Genomic DNA, 17,968 nt, shown 5'->3' with positions numbered 1-17,968 from the left:
GGGCTGGGGGTGTAACCTGGGAGGGAGGCCGAGGGAACTAGCAAGACTTTCGGAAATGTTCTCTCTTCTTGATCTTAGCAGTCATTAAATACGTGAAAGTTAATCAAACTGTCTGCTTAAGATTTATACCTTTTGTTATATGCAAATTATAGCTCAATTTATTTGTTTGTTTATTTATTTATTTATTTATTGAGATGGAGTTTCGCTCTGTTGCCCAGGCTGGAGTGCAGTGTCACGATCTCGGCTCACTGCAACCTTCACCTCCTTGGTTCAAGTGATTCTCCTGCCTCAGCCTCCCGAGTAGCTGGGATTACAGGCGTGCACTCGCACCCAGCTAATTTTTGTATTTTTAATAGAGACGGGGTTTCACTATGTCGGCCAGGCTGATCTCACACTCCCAACCTCAGGTGATCCACCTACCTCAGCCTCCCAAAGTGCAGGGATGACAGGTGGGAGCCACCGCGCCTGGCCATAGCTCAATTTAAAATAAGCAATAGGGAGGTCCCACCACTCTTCCTCCAGGCCAATTAAGTCAAGGGGAACGGGGACTACTGGTCTAGAGCTCATGCCACCTGGGGTGGTGACTCCCTCATAGCTGTGATGTACTCTGTGACATTGGGTCCTGTTAATTACTGCTCTGGCTGATCTGTAAGATGGGGTGCGTGAATGTCTCCATCATAGGTTCTGCAGTGAGGACAAAGTGGAATCCGGCAGGGAACACCATATGTGGTACATATTAAGTGCCCAATAAATGGCGCTTTAATGATGTGCTGTCATGTAGGGGCATGACGTCATCGATGAATGAAAACTGGGAATTACTCAAATACTATTCTCTCTGGTTTTTTGCAATCCAGCATACAGTGCTTCACCTTCTGAATTATATATTTCAGCTGCTTCCAAAAATGAGGATGACATGGAAGGGTCATGAGGAGAATTCAGTGAGACAATTTAGTGTAGTGCATGCCACGTGGGAGTCACTCATTATGCCTTAGTTACTATTAATAGGGACAGTGCGGTGTTGACTGTCAAGAATCAAAAAGACTGGGCTTGGTGGCTCATGACTGTAATCCCAGCACTTTGGGAGGCTGAGGCAGGAGGATGGCTTGAGCCCAGGAAATTAGAAATAATACATGTAACACATCTAGTGCAAAGCCCGAGGAGCTGCTGCTTTTATTATTTTTACTAACAATAAACATCTTCATAAATGCATGTTATTAATTTTCCTAGCAGACCACCTGGTTTGCATGCAAATTGTCACCAATTCTGAATTTTGAGGAGTCTAGACTAATGGCTACTAATGCTTCCTGTTGGCTTTTTCCCCCCATGGGTTTTGGTTTGGTTTCTTTTCATCTGAGTATACAGAAGGGGCTCAATAAATGCGTACTGGACAGAAGTGCATCAGTGGCAGTCTGCAGTTTTGTTTTGTTTTCTTTAAGACGGAATCTTGCTCTGTCGCCCAGGCTGGAGTGCAGTGGTGCGATCTCTGCTCACTGTAAGCTCCGTCTCCCGGGTTCACACCATTCTCCTGCCTCAGCCTCCCAAGTAGCTGGGACTACAGGCGCTCACCAACATGCCCAGCTAATTTTTTGTATTTTTAGTAGAGACAGGGTTTCACTGTGTTAGCCAGGTTGGTCTCAATCTCCTGACCTTGTGATCTGTCCACCTCGGCCTCCCAAAGTGCTGGGATTACAGGCGTGAGCCACCGCGCCCAGCCCTCAGTCTGCAGTTCTAACTGGGTGTCCTGAGCACAGGAGCAAGCAGGACATTGCAGACATCCAGTTTGTGTGTCTATTCCACCTTCTAGCATAGTTTCTTTTCTACCACTTTAAGAAGGAAATTCAAGGTTTTCCTGCCACATTTTTTCAGAGTGTGAACCCAAACTGTTTGGGGTCAAATCCCAGCTCTGTGTGACCCTGGCCAAGTTACTTGACTTTTCTCTGCTTCAGTTTCCTCACCTCTAAAAAGAGATTCATAATAATAGTATCCCCAGCTGGGCACGGTGGCTCACGCCTGTAATCCCAGCACTTTGGGAGGCCAAGGCGGGCAGGTCACCTGAGGTCAGGAGTTCAAGACCAGCCTGGCCAACATCGTGAAACCCTGTCTCTATTAAAAATACAAAAATTAGCCAGGCATGGTGGTGGGTGCCTGTAATTCCAGCTACTCAGTAGGCTGAGGCAGGAGGATCGCTTGAACCTGGGAGGTGGAGGTTGCAGTGAGCCGAAATTGCACCATTGCACTCCAGCCTGGGCAACAGAGCAAGACTCCACTCAAAAATGAATAATAATAATAATAATAGTATCCCCTTTTCACGGGTTAGATGAGCTCCTGTGTGTGAGTCATCTGGCCACGCCTGGCAAGTAGCGACCACTAGGCGAATATTAGCTACCTATGGTTGTGCAGGGGAGCCCCAAGCTCGGCCAGAAGAGTAGTACAAGGAAGATGGGTACCTAGCCAACTCCCGTTTCCTAAAAGAATAAAAAATGGATAAAAGCATTGGTTTCCTCCTACAACCATGCTTAACAGCCTCCCAGGGTTAAATGGGTTAAATGTGAAGACATGTTTAGGACAAAATGGATGAGTTTCCCAGCAAGACTGGCCATGTCAGTGGATGTTATTGTTTATAAATTGCTATTTATTGAGCCTCTTTTTTATTTTTTTCTTTTGAGACAAAGTCTTGCTCTGTCACCCAGGCTGGAGTGCAGTCGTGTGATCTTGGCTCACTGCAACCTCCGCCTCCCAGGTTCAAGCAATTCTCCTGTCTCAGCCTCCCAAGTAGCTGGGATTACAGGCACCTGCCTTCATGCCTGGCTAATTTTTGTATTTTTAGTAGAGACAGTGTTTTGCCATGTTGCCCAGGCTGGTCTTGAACTCCTGGCCTCAAGTGATCCACCTGCCTCGGCCTCCCAAAGTGCTGGGGTTACAGGCATGAGCCACCATGCCCAGCCAATTGAGCCTCTTCGATGTTCCAGCCATAGAACCACCTGGAGCCACTAGACACTTTACAGTGGCCCTCACAGCAACCCTGCAAGAGAACTTTTATTCCCATTTTACAGATGAGGGAACTGAGGCTCAGAGAAGCAAAGTTACTTGCCCAAGTGGACTTGCCCAAGTCCACACAGCTTGCAACTGGCTAGCTGAGCATGCTTCTTCCACGAATTTGCACTGCTTCCGTGGGAGTTAATAGCTGTGCCAGTTCCCCATGTCCCCATCCCACCCACCGTGGAGAGGAAGGAGAAAATCCTGTGCACAGATGTGCTTGAGGCCTCCTCTGTTGGCTTCCCTGGCAGGGGTCTTACCAAGAAGGATTCCCCTCAAGCCCATGGACTTTGGTCTGTCCATCCTGCCTTCCCTTTCCCAAGAGACAGGCCAGGCCACAGGTGGAAGCCAGAGAATCCAGACTGTCCACGACACCTGTAGGACTCCAGTATCAGTGAGCTGCCTCAACACGTTCATCTCTGTAGAACGGCAGAGGCTGGCCCCTCTTGACCACAGGGCTGTGGGCCTCAGAATCACCATCATGGCCAGGCATGGTAGCTGGGTTCACACCAGTAATCCCAGTGCTTTGGGAGGCTGAGGCAGGGGAATCACTTCAGCCCAGGAGTTGCCAACCTGGGCAACATGGCAAAACCCCATCTCTACAAAAAATATAAAAATTATCTGGGCATGGTGTGTGCACCTGCAGTCCCAGCTACTCGGGTGGCTGAGGCAGAAGGATTACTTGAGCCCAGGGAGGTCGAGGCTGCAGTGAGCTGTGATCACGTCACTGCACTCCAGCCTGGGCAACAAAGTGAGACCCTGGACTCAAAAATAAAAAACAAAAAAAGAATCACCATCGTGATGACAAAGGAATTACAGGGCAGGGGGTAAGATCCATGTGCCCTCTAAGGCCAAGCCCCCGCTAGGAGTCCAAGGGCTGCCTGTTACTCAGGAATGACATCAAACTTGGGTGATTCATCACCCTTAATCTTCCTGGTGCCAGAGCGGATCACAAGCTCTTTGTGGGATTGGGGTCAGAGCCAGCAACATGGGCCCGGCACCTATAGATCCAGGAAGGGCAGGAAGAGCAGCGAGCAAAGGTGATGGAGCATTGGCCTGGTTTGAATCCTTAGCGCCCTACTGACTCAATACAACCTCAGTTTCCTTATCTGTAAATCGGGAGAATAATTTGTACATGAGTCTGGCACTTAGGGAACATCATCATTGTTTGGGTCTAGGGTCAGATGCTTTTAAATAGTCATGAGAAGCCCCTGATGTTTGCTTATGCAATCATTCATTCATTCATTTTGAGACGGAAAGCACTGTGCAAATCTTTGAATCAATGCATCAATGAATGAGTTAGTGAACCAGCAAGCTGAGCCGAAGCCATCGCTAGCCAAGCCCCTGCCTCCAAACAGAATGAGCAGGACACATTTGGGAAGCAGCAAGTCGTCAGTGTGTTCAGTCCTTCAAGTATTTATTGAGCACATACTATGTATCAGATGCTGTGCTAGATGCAGGGGAGCAGGACCGACCAGGCCTCCACCCTCATGGAACTCATAGCCCGATGGGGGAGATAGGCCACTGACAAGGAAACAACCCAAAAAGCAAGGCCTTCCTAGGTGGGGTGAACGTGGTCAAGGAAATTAGCAGGGGACGGGATCAGAGGTCGCTTTGGGTGGACTGGCCTGAGATGCCTCCCAAAGAAGGAGCTGGGAGGAGAGAGCCAGGCCGTGGAGAGAGCTGGCACAAAGCCCTGACCCGAGCATGTGATGTGACAAGAACAGAAATGGGCCTGTCCTGAAGGAGCAGAGTGTAGGGAAAAGGACTCAGAAGGACAGCCAGGGCCCAGATCGTGCAGGGCCGTGGAAAGGCCAAGCCCTAGGGCACTGGGAGCCCTTGGAGGGCTTGGGAGAATGGGTTGCCGGTGGGTGGGCTAGAAGTCCTTGACTCAAGAAGAGACCCCTGTGTGCCTGGAGGAGTGAGGGAATGTGGCACCTGGATGAGTGTGGGGTAGAGGGAGTATTCCAAGCAGGCCTCGAATCTCTCAGGCAGGAAAGGCCAAAGGGTGACCCAGATATATCAGCCTCATAGAGGCTTCCAGATAAGCACATGCCTCTCCAGGAGAAACCCACTGTGTCTCTTCCTGTGTTCAGGTTTCCCAACCTCTTTCCCCCACTGAAGCCAGAGACAGTGGCCCGGAGGACAGTGGAAGCTGTGCAGCTCAACCAGGCCCTCCTCCTCCTCCCATGGACGATGCATGCCCTCGTTATCTTGAAAAGGTATGGGGCTGGGAGAGAACACTCTGGGTCAGGGGAAAATACGCATGTGATCGATTAGTCATGTCTGCTGTGGGCATGAGCATGAGGAGTGCTGGCACATTTGCCATTGACGTACTGTACTTACTGTGGGGCAGCAGTTCTCAAACTTGTTAGTCACAGGGCCCCTTAGAATTTTAAAAAGTATGGAGGAACCCAAAGAGCTTTTGTTAATGTGAGTTGTAGCTATCGCTATTTACTATATTAGAAATTAAAAGCCAGGGCCGGGCGCAGTGGCTCACGCCTGTAATCTTAGCACTTTGGGAGGCCGAGGCAGGTGGATCACAAGATCAGGAGATTGAGACCATCCTGGCTAAAATGGCGAAACCCTGTCTCTACTGAAAATACAAAAAGAAATTAGCTGGGCATGGTGGTGGGTACCTGTAGTCCCAGCTACTTGGGAGGCTGAGGCAGGAGAATGGTGTGAACCCAGGAGGTGGAGCCTGCAGTGAGCTGAGATAGCGCCACTGCACTCCAGCCTGGGCAACTGAGCGAGACTCTGTCTCAAAAAAAAAAAAAAAAAAGAAGAAGGAGGAAATTAAAAGCCAGAAAAATGTTATAAGATGTATACATTTGTTTATAATCTTTATTCATTTATAAATAGCTATAACAAACCCATTACATTAATATAAATATATTTTTATGACAACTAGTTATGTATTCTAAAACAAAATAAATGTAGTCAGGAGTGGCATTGTTTTACATTTTTGCAAATCTCTTTGTTTGGCTTAATTGAAGACAATGGGATTCTTCTATGTGCATCTGATTTCAATTTGTTGTGATATCTCGTGTCACATAGCCTCTGGAAAATTCTACCATTCACTGAGAGAATGAAAGTGAAAAAACAAATAACATCTTAGTATTATTACCGAAACAATTTGGCCAGGCACGGTGGCTCACGCCTGTAATCCTAGCACTTTCAGAGGCCGCAGTGGGTGGATCACCTGAGGTTGGGAGTTCAAGACCAGCGTGACCAACATGGAGAAACCCTGTCTGTACTAAAAATACAAAAAAAATTAGCTGGGTGTGGTGGCGTGCGCCTGTAATCCCAGCTACCTGGGAGGCTGAGGCAGGAAAATCGCCTGAACCCAGGAGGCAGAGGTTGAGGTAAGCCAAGATCGCGCCACCGCACTCCAGCCTGGGCAACAAGAACGAAACCCCGTCTCAAAAACAAAAAAACAAAACAACAATTTGACCTCACAGACCCCTGAAGAGATCTCGGGTACCCCAAAGGGTTCCTGGACCTCACTTTGAGAATCGCTGTTCTAGAGCCTATTGGACATAGCCCCTGCCCTCAGGAAGTTTACTGTTAGAGGGAACACAGGGATCTTGATGCCAAGGGCTCAGAATTCACAGAAGCGTCTTAGTACCAGTCAGGTGGGATGTAGCGGGGCAGACCACTTTGGGGAGGCAGGCTTTATAAAGGAGAGACTCCTCCTCCAGAATTTGCCTGGCATCCTATTCCCCTAGAACTTTCCAGGCTTTGTGCAGCAAACCCTTCCCATCCCAGTCCCACACTCAGTTTTCTTGGGCCTCTTAGTACAGCAGGAGATTCTTGTCCCTGGAGCCACAAGTGACCATGGGCTCTTGGCTCCCCTGAGGCTCTGGCCCCCGCCTGACTGAGCCCCTCTGACTTGGAAGTCTTTTTAAGGAAGGTAAGTCCCCAAGTGCCAGGCTGGCCCCTGCTCTCATGAGACATGCACTCCCAGGAAAGCCAACTTCTGCCCTGGCTGCTGGGACGTGGTGAGCCCCAGCTGAGGGGCTGCCCCAAAACATGCAGGGCGCAGAAACCTCGAAACCGAGGGGCAAGCCCGATCAGCCCTCTCTTCCCCAAACTCAAAGCCCTTTCAGAGGCACAGGGAAGGGGGCACCCAGGGGCATCCAGGCCACACCTCGGCCTCCCTCAGTCCATCCTGATCTCAGGTCTGAGATGCTCCTCAGCCGTCTCTAGGACCCCCTAGTTGATCAGGGGCTCAGGTCTTCACTGAGGTCAGGCTGCCACCCTCCACCTCAGGGGAGCTTCTTAGAAGCCTTCCAGAGCTTTCTAGAGAAAATTTGGTCTAGAACACCTCAGCACTCTCCACAGTAAGCCCTCAGCCTTCATTTTCCAACCTTCCCCACAACTACTTTTGAACAGGAAGCAGGAGCCACCCCCCTCCGCATTCTCTGAACTGCATCCCTCCTCACCTTCCCCAGGAGAAAGCAAGGCTCAACTCTAATACCACCACCCCCAGGAAGCCTTCCAGATTGCTCCAGCTGGAAGTGAACCTTTTTCATCTTGTACTTAGAGTGGGCCAGGACCCTTCAGTTTGAGTCACCAAACAGCCTGAGGGCCCTCTCTGTGCTGGGCCCATGTGAAGGCCTGGGGATCAGAGATGAAATATCCACCACGAAGGCCCCCACAGGCTTGACAAGTAAACGGGTGGGAACTACACCAGGGCTTGCTGGGGAAGCGCCAGAGCTCCAGCTGTACAAGGAGAAGCCTGAGGGTGAGCCCAGGACACTTCCCTGGAGGATGTGACGCCCAAATCGAACCTGATTCCTCAGATCCACACGGTCATCTTTGTGGAATCAGGGGCAGTTGGGATCGATGGATCTATGAGCTGCCTGTGGGCGCCAAGATGCTAAGAGCTTGGGTTTGAAAGTGTGTTGTATGAAGGGAGAGAAGGTCAGCACTCCCCTCGACAAGGAGCACACACAGGTTAAGCCATTGTCACCTACTTAGTGGCATCTAACCATCATTTGTTTTTAATGGGTACAAAAAATAGACCGAATAAACAAGTCTTTGATAGCACAGCAGGGTGACCATAGTTAATAATAATTTAATTGTACGCTTAAAAATAACTAAAAGGGCCAGGCACAGTGGCTCACGCCTATGATCCCAGCACTTTGGAAGGCCGAGGCGGGCAGATCACCTGAGGTCAGGAGTTCAAGACCAGCCTGGCCAACATGGCGAAAACCCGTCTCTACTAAAAATACAGAAATTAGATGGGCGTGGTGGCACATGCCTGTAATCCCAGCTACTCGGGAGGCTGAGGCAGGAAAATTGCTTGAACCCAGGAAGCAGAGGTTGCAGTGACCCCAGATCGTGCCACTGCACTCCAGCCTGGGCAACAGAGTTGAGACTCTGTCTCAAAAAATAATAATAAACATAAAAATAAATTAAAAAACTAAAAGTGTATACTTGGATTGTTTGTAACACAACAGATAAATGCTTGAGGTGATGGATACCCCATTTACGCTGATGTGATTATTATACATTTGCATGCCTGTATCAAAGTATTTCATGTACCCCATAAATATATATACCTACTATGTACCCACAAAAATTAAAAATAAAAAATGAGCTCTGTTTCAGGATCTAGGAAAAAGATAAAAATTTTAAATTTAAAAAAAAGTTTGCTCTGACCACTCACTCTCTGCCTTTTTAAAATATATATTTTAAAAAGAGTGTGTGTGTGTGTGTGTGTGTGTGTGTGTGTGTGTGTGAGAGAGAGAGATAGAGAGAGAGACAGAGTTTTACTCTTGTCGCCCAGGCTGGAGTGCAATGGCGCGATCCCGGCCCACTGCAACCTCCGCCTCCTAGGTCATGCAATTCTCCTGCCTCAGTCTCCCGAGTAGCTGGGATTACAGGTGCTCGCCACCACGCCCAGCTAATTTTTGTATTTTTAGTAGAGACAGGGTTTTGCCATGTTGGCTAGGCTGTTCTCGAACTCCTGAGGTGATCCACCCACCTTGGCCTCCCAAAATGCTGGGATTACAGGCATGAGCCACCACGCCCAGCCTGAAAAGAATTTTTGAGACAGGGTCTGGCTCTGCCACCCAGGCTGGAATGCAGCAGTACAATCTCAGCTCACTTCAACCTCCACCTCTTGGGTTCAAGCCATCCTCCCACCTCAGCCTCCCCAGTAGCTACGACTATAGGCACATGCCACCATGCCCAGCTAATTTTTGTATATTTTTGTAGAGACAGGGTTTCACCTTGTTGCCCAGGCTGGTCTTGAATTCCTGGGCTCAAGCGATCCGCTCACCTCGGCCTCCCAAAGTACTTGGATTATAGGCATGAGCCACTGCACCCAGCCTCCCCCTGCCTTTTTAACAGCTGCTTATCCACTTACTTGAAAGCTCTTCCCCTGGGGAGGGTGGGGGTTTGGGGAGAAACTGGTGTGTGGCTTGGAGGGGTGGGGAGCACCTTCAGGAACCAGCCCTCCACTGCCCCATCTCACATGGCCACCAGCGACCCAGCCCCTGGATCCTGCCCCGCTGACCATCGCTGACCATCACTATCTTCTTTTCTTCCTCCCACTCCAGCATACTTCCACAGGCTGCACTCGAGGAGATCCACAAATTCTCAGGAACCTACACCTGCATGAACACTTTCAAAGGGCGGACATAGAGACAGGATGAAGACACGCTTGAGGAGTCACGGAGTTTGGGGGCCACAGCACCTGGGCACACACCCGAGCGCCTGTCCATTGGCATGCTTCTGCTGGGTGAGCAGGACAGCTCCTGTACCCAGTGAAGAATCTGGCTGCCCCTGGGCCAGTCCCAGGACCTTTGCACAGGACTGATGAGTGTAACTGACCCCCAAAGGGAGGCAGGAAACCAGCCGGAAGCCACCTTGACACTTTTGTACATTTCCAGTTCTGTAGAGTTTATTGTCAATTGCTTCTCAAGTCTAACCAGCCTCAGCAATGTGCATAGACCATTTCCAGAAGGGTCTGTCCCCAGATGCTCTGCCTCCCGTTCCAAAACCCACTCATCCTCAGCTTGCGCAAACTGGTTGAACGGCAGGAATGAGAAATAAAGAGAGATGGCTTTTGTGAGTTCCTTTGTTCAAATCTTCGGTGGGCAGTTGGGAGGGAGCCAGTCTCAACCACAAAACTCCATCCTTTGAGAGAGAACTGGTCTGTTCAAGGTCCCCAACTGCCAAGGGTGGAGAGAAGGGGGCCGAAATCAGGAGAGAAAGTGGAGCCAGGCCTAGGGGCAGAGAGAGGTGCCGGGTTCCTTGCCGGCTCCACCAGGCCCCTCCCAGCAGCCACGGGTTGAGGCCGCTTTGTCTCCTTGGTGTGACCTTTATGAACCAGTCTGCAGACAGCTGGCCACAGCTAGAGATGCCCTCTGTCCTGCCATGGCACCACCAGCCTCCAGGCCACCAACTCAGGAGAGCAAAACCAGTGTTTATGGAGCACCCACTGTCTACCTAGGGTGTGTGTGGTGCAGAGAGGGGAATGTTGCTGAGAAGACCACCAGTACAAGAAGCCAATAATCTGGTTAGGAAAGGATCACAGGTCACCGGAAATACAGTGACAACTCCTCACCATAAGGCCAGTGCCGAGGGGTGCTACAGACCGAGTCCCATTTGATCACAGGGGCAGGGGGAGGTCTGGAGTGGCAGAAGAGATTGGCCCAGGTTCCATCAATGGGACAAAGTCACGGCCAAAATGACCTAGTAGAGATGCCCCCTGCTTCCTCCGGGGCGCACGCTCCCTGCTGCCACAAGCTTAATAAACCTCACCTTGGGTAGCGGGGAAGTGAGTGGGCCATGTCATTTCATATCAAGTAGGCTCCATTCATACAGCTCTTGCAGATGGGTGCCAGGGTGGCAGGAGGGGAGCAGGCAAGGTCCCCGGGAGGTGAAGGAGGTCACAGCCCTCTGACCCAACCCAGGAGCTTCCCCAAGAGTCACATAAAGTCTTAACCTACATGCAAACCTCAGGCTGAAACCTCCCAGTTTGGAGAATATTAGACATGGCTCAGGTGATCATCAGTCTGGTCTATGTGCAGAAATGCCAAGTCATGATTATAGCCGTGCTTTTTTTTTCTTTTTTCTTTTTTTTTTTTTCAACATGGGAACTTGCTCTGTCACCTAGGCTGGAGTGTGGGGTGGAATGGCACAATCACGGCTCACTGCAGCCTCGACCTCCCGGGCTCAAACAATCCTCCACGGCAGCCTCCAGAGTAGCTGGGATTACAGGTGCGTGCCACCACGCCCAGCTGTTTTCTTGTTATTTTTCATAGAGACAGGGGTCTTGTTATGTTGTCCAGGCTGGTCTTGAACCCCTAGGCTCAAGCAATCCTCCCTCAGCCTCCCAAAGTGCTGGGATTACTGGTGTGAGCTACCACACCCGGCCTGTAGCCACTCTTGATTGAGTACCTAGAATGGAGGCCAGTCCCCAGGCATAACATTTTAACTCTTCATTATCCATGCCACTTGGCAGCAGCTGAAGACCAAAAAAACACAACTCTGAGACCACTCTGGAGACTTCCAACAGCCTTGATGTGGAGCAGCCAGAATGTGACGCCCAAATCTCAGTGGCTTCCAACAATGAGGGTTTCTGCCTTATTATTGCTACTTGTCCTTCAAGAATGGCTACAGGTGTGCTCCGTGTCATCTTCACTCTGAAACTCAGGCTGACCAGGGGGCCTCTGGGAGGATGTCTTGTGGCACAGGGTAGACATACCTGGTGAACTGTGCGCTGGCTCTTGAAGTTTCTGCCTGGAAACAACACTGTCACTTCTGCTCACATTTCACTGGCCGGAACAGGTCACGTGGTGGAGCCTGTTATTAACATAGCAGGAAATACAATCCCGCGTGGAGGAGCAGTCGCTAGTTCTGAACCAGGCTGCCACGCCAGGGAAGCAGACATCACGAGCAAAAATTAAAATATAGGTTGAGGACAGAGGGAAGCAGATGTATGGCTTCCAACTGCAAGCCCAAGGCCACAGTGACTTTTGGGAGGGCACAGAAGGTGCTAAGCAGAGCTCTAAAGAGGCAACTGTCAGTGTTCGCCTCACGCTAAACTTATTTAGGTCCTCACTCTGTTGCCCAGGCTGGAGTGCAGTGGCCTGATCATGGCCACTGCAGCCTCCACCTCCCAGGCTCAAGCAACCCTCCCACCTCAGCCTCCCGAGTAGCTGAGACTACAGGCATGTGCCACCACGCCTGGCTCACTTATTCATTTTTTGTAAAGATAGGGCCTTGCTATGTTGCCCAGGCTAGTCTGGAATTCCTGGCTCAAGCAACCCTTCTGCCTTGACTTCCCAAAGGAAAGCTGGGAGTACAGGTGTGAGCCACTGCACCTGGCCCACACTAACCTTTTGAAAAGTGGTATTATGAAGCCCATTTCATAAGTGAGAAGACACTCGGCAGGGGAAACCCTTGCCCAAGTTGGTGGGCTTGTGAGCACTGGAGCCAGGTTTTTTTTTTTTAGAGGGACAGGGTGTTTCTCTGTTGTCCAGGCTGGAGTGCAGTGGCACAATCATAGCTCACTGCAGCCTGGAACTCCTGGGCTCAAGGGATCTAGAACCAGTTCTGCCTGACCCCCAAGTCCCCTTGCTGACTACAGTACCAGGTGACAGCAAACGACGAGGCCCCAAGCCAGGACCCATCTCCTTTTTGGTCCTTGAGGACATGTTACCAAAGTATGGGGGGTTGCTAAAGACGTCCTCCTGGAATGTCCACACCCATCTATCGCCCCACCCTTAGTGTGTCTAGACACAAGTGAGCCCACAGGGCAGATGCCTCTCACTGGCTTTCCCGGGAAACAGGTTGGGGATGAGCACGTCTCAGTGGGCAGGGATAAACGAGGAGGATGAAATGGGGGTCTTGTCTTAGTCCCGATTTTTCTGACCATCCTTGAGCTGCAGACAGACTTGTGTCCTCATGGTGTGGCCCCAGCCCAGCCTTTTGGAGAGGATTTGACTCCTGAGGTTTCCATGAAATTGCATTTGGCCTGCAGGCCAGGAGTGCAGCAAGGATCCCTGAAGTCTGATTGGACTCTGGGAGTTGCAAGCCCTGCCAGCCCTCCCCAGTTACATTAAGAACCAATCGCTGTGTTAGCAGAGTGGGACCCTGGCTTCCCAGAGCCCCAGGGGCTTCTGACAGCAGGGCAGGGCCTGGTCCCACCCCACCCCCTCCCTCTCAGCGAGGAGCTTTCAGTCTTTTTCTGGATCTTTTCCCAGAGGAACCAAAAGAAAAAGCACTGGGCAGAATCCCAGGAGGCCCCATTCTGGTCCCTCTCCCAGAAGGTTTGGCACTCAGAGAGCCTTGAGAGTGAGCGTGGAGAGCTAATTCTGTCCTTAGCTTGGCCATGCAAAGAAGAGTGACAAGTGCCAAACCCCCAAGGGGCAGGATGGGGCAGGCCAACCCTGGGAAGAGGACTTGGGTCCTGGGAAATAACCTCGTTGCCATGCTTAGGGTTCCTCCCCATCCCCAAGGAAAACCAGATTGGAGGTAGGGATCCAGCCCAGGGAAGCACCAGACCCAAGCCCCATGCTGGCACCATTCCAGGGGCCTGGACTATCTGGCCTGCTGAATGTTCAGGAATTGAGTCTGTGGCCACTGCCCTGCTCCTGGGGGACAGAATGCTTTGACAAATGGACTTTCTTCTTCTTGAGCCAAACTGATGTCCGGGAGGGACCAGGCTGACAGAAAGCTCCTGGGCTGATCACACGGAGAGCCCTGCCTGATGAGGCAGACAGCCCTTGCCCCTGGGGATGTCCCAGTTCAGTGGGGATCAAAAAAGGAGCCAAGTCACAAATACAGGAACCCCACTGCCTCAGTCCTAATCAGCACAAAGGGAAGAAGATGGTTGTGGTTTGTGGACAAGGGGGTCATCTATGGTGAGAAGCAACCCCCACCCACCACAGCACATCTGGGACTTCTGACCCTGAGGGGTCTTCTCTGATATTCAGGAGAGGCCTTCCAGGGGAAGCAGGTCTGTGGTAAGAACCCAGAGGTGTATGCCTGTGAAGAGGGCTTCTATATATGGGCAGCCCTCACTTGAGGAAAAGCCAGGAGGTGACAAATGTCCCTTGTATTAGTTCATTCTCACACTGCTATAAAGAACTACCCAAGACTGGGTAATTTATAAAGAAAAGAGGTTTAATTGGCTCATGGTTCCACAGGCTGTACAGGAAGCATGGCTGGGGAGGCCTCAGGAACCTCACCCTGGGGAATCATGGCAGAAGGCAAAGGGGAAGCCATCACATCTTCACATGGCCAGCAGGAGAGAGACAGAAGGGGAGAGTGCCACACACTTTTAAACAACCAGAGCTCATGAGAACTTGCCCACTATCGCAAGACTAGAAAGGGAGAAATCTGCCCTCATGATTCAGTCACCTCCCACCAGGTCCCTCCCCCAACATTGGGAATTACAATTCAACATGAGATTTGGGTGAGGACACAGAGCCAAAACATAAAATTCCATCCCTGGCCCCTTCCAAATCTTTTGTCTTTCTCACATTTCAAAACCAATTATGCCTTTCCAACAGTCTCCCAAAGTCTTAACTCATTCCAGCATTAACTCAAAAGTCCAAATCCAAAGTCTCATTTGAGACAAGGCAAGTCCCTTCTGCCTATGAGCCTGTAAATCAAAAACAAGTTAGTTACTTCCATGATACAATGGAGGTACAGGCATTGGGTAAATGCTCCCATTCCAAAGGGGAGAAATTGGCCAAAATAAAGGGGCTACAGACCCCATGCAAGTCCAAAACCCAGCTGGGCAGTCATTAAATCTTAAAGTTCCAAAATAATCTCCTTTGGCTCCATGTATCACATCCAGGCCACGATGACACAATAAGTAGGCTCCCAAGACCTTGGGCAGCTCCACCCCTGTGGCTCTGCAGAGTACAGGCCCAACAGCTGCTTTCACAGGCTGGTGTTGAGTGCCTATGGCTTTCCAGGCACACAGTGAAAGCTGTTGGTGGATCTACAATTTTGGCATGAGGAGGACAGTGGCCCTCTTCTCACAGCTCCACTAGGCAGTGCCCTAGTGGGGACTCTGTGTGGGGGCTACAACCCCACATTTCCCCTTCGCACTACTATAGTAGAAGTTCTCTGTGCGGGCTCCACCCCTCCAGCAGACTTCTCTCTGGACATCCAGGTGTTCCATACATCCTCTGAAATCTAAGTGGAGGCTCCCAAACCTCAACTCTTTCCCTCTGTGCACCCACAAGCCCAGCACCATGTGAAAGCTGCCAAGGCTTGGGGTTTGCACCCACTGAAGCAATGGCCCAAGCTCTACATTGGCCCCTTTTGGCCACAGCTGGAGCATCACGTCCCAAGGCACCAGGGCTCTGGGCCTGGCCCACAAAACCATTTTTCCCTCCTAGGCCTCCAGGCCTATGATGGGAGGGGCTGTGCAAAGTTCTCTGACATGCCCTGTAGGCATTTTCCTCATTATCTTGGCTATTAACATTCAGCTCCTCTTTACTTAAGCAAATTTCTACAGCCTTGAATCTCTCCCCCAAAACACAACAAAAAATGGGTTTTTCTTTTCTACCACATGGTCAGGCTGCAAATTTTCCTAACTTTTATGTTCTGCTTCCCTTTTAAATACAAGTTTCAATTTCACACCATCTCTTTGTGAACACATATGAGCATATGCAGTTAGAAGCAGCTAGGTCACCTCTTGAATGCTTTGCTGCTTGGAAACTTATTCTGCCAGATACCCTAAATCATCTCTATCAAGCTCAAAGTTCCACAGATCCCTAGAGCAGGGACACAATGCTGCCAGTCTCTTTGCTAAAGCACAGCAAGAGTGACCTTTCCAATTCCCAGTAAGTTCCTCTTCTCCATCTGAGACCATCTCAGCTTAGACTTTACTGTCCATATCACCATCAGCATTTTGGTCACAACCATTCAACAAATCTCTAGGAAGTTCCAAACTTTCCCTCATCTTCCTGTCTTCTTCTGAGCCCTCCAAACTATTCCAACCTCTGCTTGTTACTCAGTTCCAAAGTCACTTCCGCATTTTCAGGTATCTTTATAACAATGGCCCACTTCTCTGGTATCAATTTTAGTGCCATTCTCACACTGCTATAAAGAACTACCTCAGACTAGATAATTTATAAAGAAAAGAGATTTAATTGACTCACCATTCCACAGGCTGTACAAGAGGCATGGTGGCAGAGGCCTCAGGAAATACACAATCATGGTGGAAGGGTGAAGGGGAAGTAAGCACATATTCATATGGCAGCAGGAGAGAGAGCAAAGAGGGAAGGGGTACACCTTTTTTTTTTTTTTTGAGACAGAGTCTCACTCTGTCACCCAGGCTGAAGTGCAATGGTGCAATCTCGGCTCACTGCAACCTCCGCCTCCCAGGTTCAAACGATCCTCCTGCCTAAGCCTCCCAAGTAGGTGGGACTACAGGTGTGTCACTACTCCTGGCTAATTTTTGTATTTTTCATAGAGAGGGGGTTTCACTATGTTGGCCAGGCTGGTCTCGAACTCCTGATCTTGTGATCCACCCATCTTGGCCTCCCAAAGTGCTGGGATTACAGGTGTGAGCCACCGAGCCTGGCCAGGCCTACATATTTTTAAACAACCAGATCTTGTGAAAACTTACTCATTATCATGAGAACAGCAAAGGGAAAATCTATCCCTATGATTCAAACACCTCTCACCAGGTCCCACCCCCAAACCTGGGGATTACAATTCAACATGAGATTTGGGTGGGGACACAGAGCCAAGCCATATCATCCCTCAACCGAAAAGGAAGGCTTGGGGACATCCCTGGCATGCTGAGCTCCCTGAGAGTGGGGCTGTCACACTGTGATGTAATTTACAGATATTTGTTACCACACTGCTCTCCATAAACGAGGGCTGCCCACTATGAACCAGAATTGGCTCAGCCTGGGCCAGGGGGCCACTACCTCTGAGCTGTACAGGGTCCAGTCCCCACCTCTCACAACCTCCTGAGGCACTCAGCTCACAGCAGCCTTGGTGCTCAGATGCCCCTTCCAGGGTGCCCCAGTTCTCCCAGACCCCCCAGGAGGCCAGGGGACTCCCCAAGAGGTGGGAGGCCCTGATATTTGGAGGGAGGAAATTCACACTCTGGAGTTCCACTGGCCTGGGTTCAAATCCTGACTCTGCCAACTTTTAGTGTGACGTCAACTTTTTTCAGCTGCAGAGCAGAGGTGATGCAGGTCCCTGCCTGCCTCCTGGGACTGTGGTAAACATCCAGTGCTCGTGGGATCTAAGAAGGCCCTGTGAACTTCTGAGGGCGTGGTGCGACGCTGGTGGCTCCCACGGCTCCCAGCCAGGACCCAGCTGTCCCCCAGGACACATGGGGCAGTGATGCCTTGGTTTGGCCTGTGACAGCAGCATCCTGCAAAGCCTGGCTGGTTCCCATGTGATTGGGGTGGGATGAAGCTGTGGCTCGGAACACACCAACATGGGCTGGGCTCAGTGGCTCACGCCTGTAGTCCCAGCACTTTGGGAGGCTGAGGTGGGCAGATCACAAGGTCAGGAGATCAAGACTATCCTGGCTAAAAAGGTGAAACCCCATCTCTACTAAAAATACAAAAAATTAGCTGGGTGTGGTGGCGCGTGCCTGTAGTCCCAGCTGCTCGGGAGACTAAGGCAGGAGAATCACTTGAACCCGGGAGGCGGAGGTTTCAGTGAGCCGAGATCGCACCACTGCACTCCAGCCTGGGCCACAAAGTGAGACTCTGACTCAAAAAAAAAAAAAAAAAAAAAAAAAAACACCAGCCTGGCCAACATGGTGAAACCCCATCTCTACTAAAAATACAAAAATTAGCTGGGTGCAGGTGCGGTGGTGTGCGCCTGTAATCCCAGCTACTCAAGAGGCTAAGACACAAGAATCACTTGAACCCAGGAGGCGAAGTTTGCAGTGAGCCGAGATCGCGCCACTGCACTCCAGCCTGGG

General features: G+C 50.5%; 1 protein-coding gene and 1 pseudogene across 3 annotated transcripts in view; both read left to right on the top strand.

Annotated features, from left to right (window-relative positions):
• The window catches only part of DHRS3 (dehydrogenase/reductase 3), a 50,160-nt gene extending 40,040 nt beyond the window's left edge, over positions 1 to 10,120 (top strand). For all 3 annotated transcript variants that reach the window (XM_030805565.1, XM_030805567.1, XM_030805566.1), the window contains exons 5-6: positions 5,133 to 5,258; positions 9,606 to 10,120. In XM_030805565.1, coding sequence (XP_030661425.1) covers positions 5,133 to 5,258; positions 9,606 to 9,690 — 211 coding nt within the window. In that variant the 3' untranslated portion in view covers positions 9,691 to 10,120. The remainder of the gene's footprint in view (positions 1 to 5,132; positions 5,259 to 9,605) is intronic.
• Positions 7,941 to 8,041, top strand: LOC115833124 (annotated as a pseudogene).
• Positions 10,121 to 17,968: the final 7,848 nt, after the last annotated feature.

Source organism: Nomascus leucogenys, chromosome 24, assembly GCF_006542625.1.
Source record: "Nomascus leucogenys isolate Asia chromosome 24, Asia_NLE_v1, whole genome shotgun sequence".
Classification (NCBI taxonomy): Eukaryota; Metazoa; Chordata; class Mammalia; order Primates; family Hylobatidae; genus Nomascus; species Nomascus leucogenys.
Note: the sequence above shows the minus strand (reverse complement) of the source record. Positions and strands in the feature narration are given on the sequence as shown.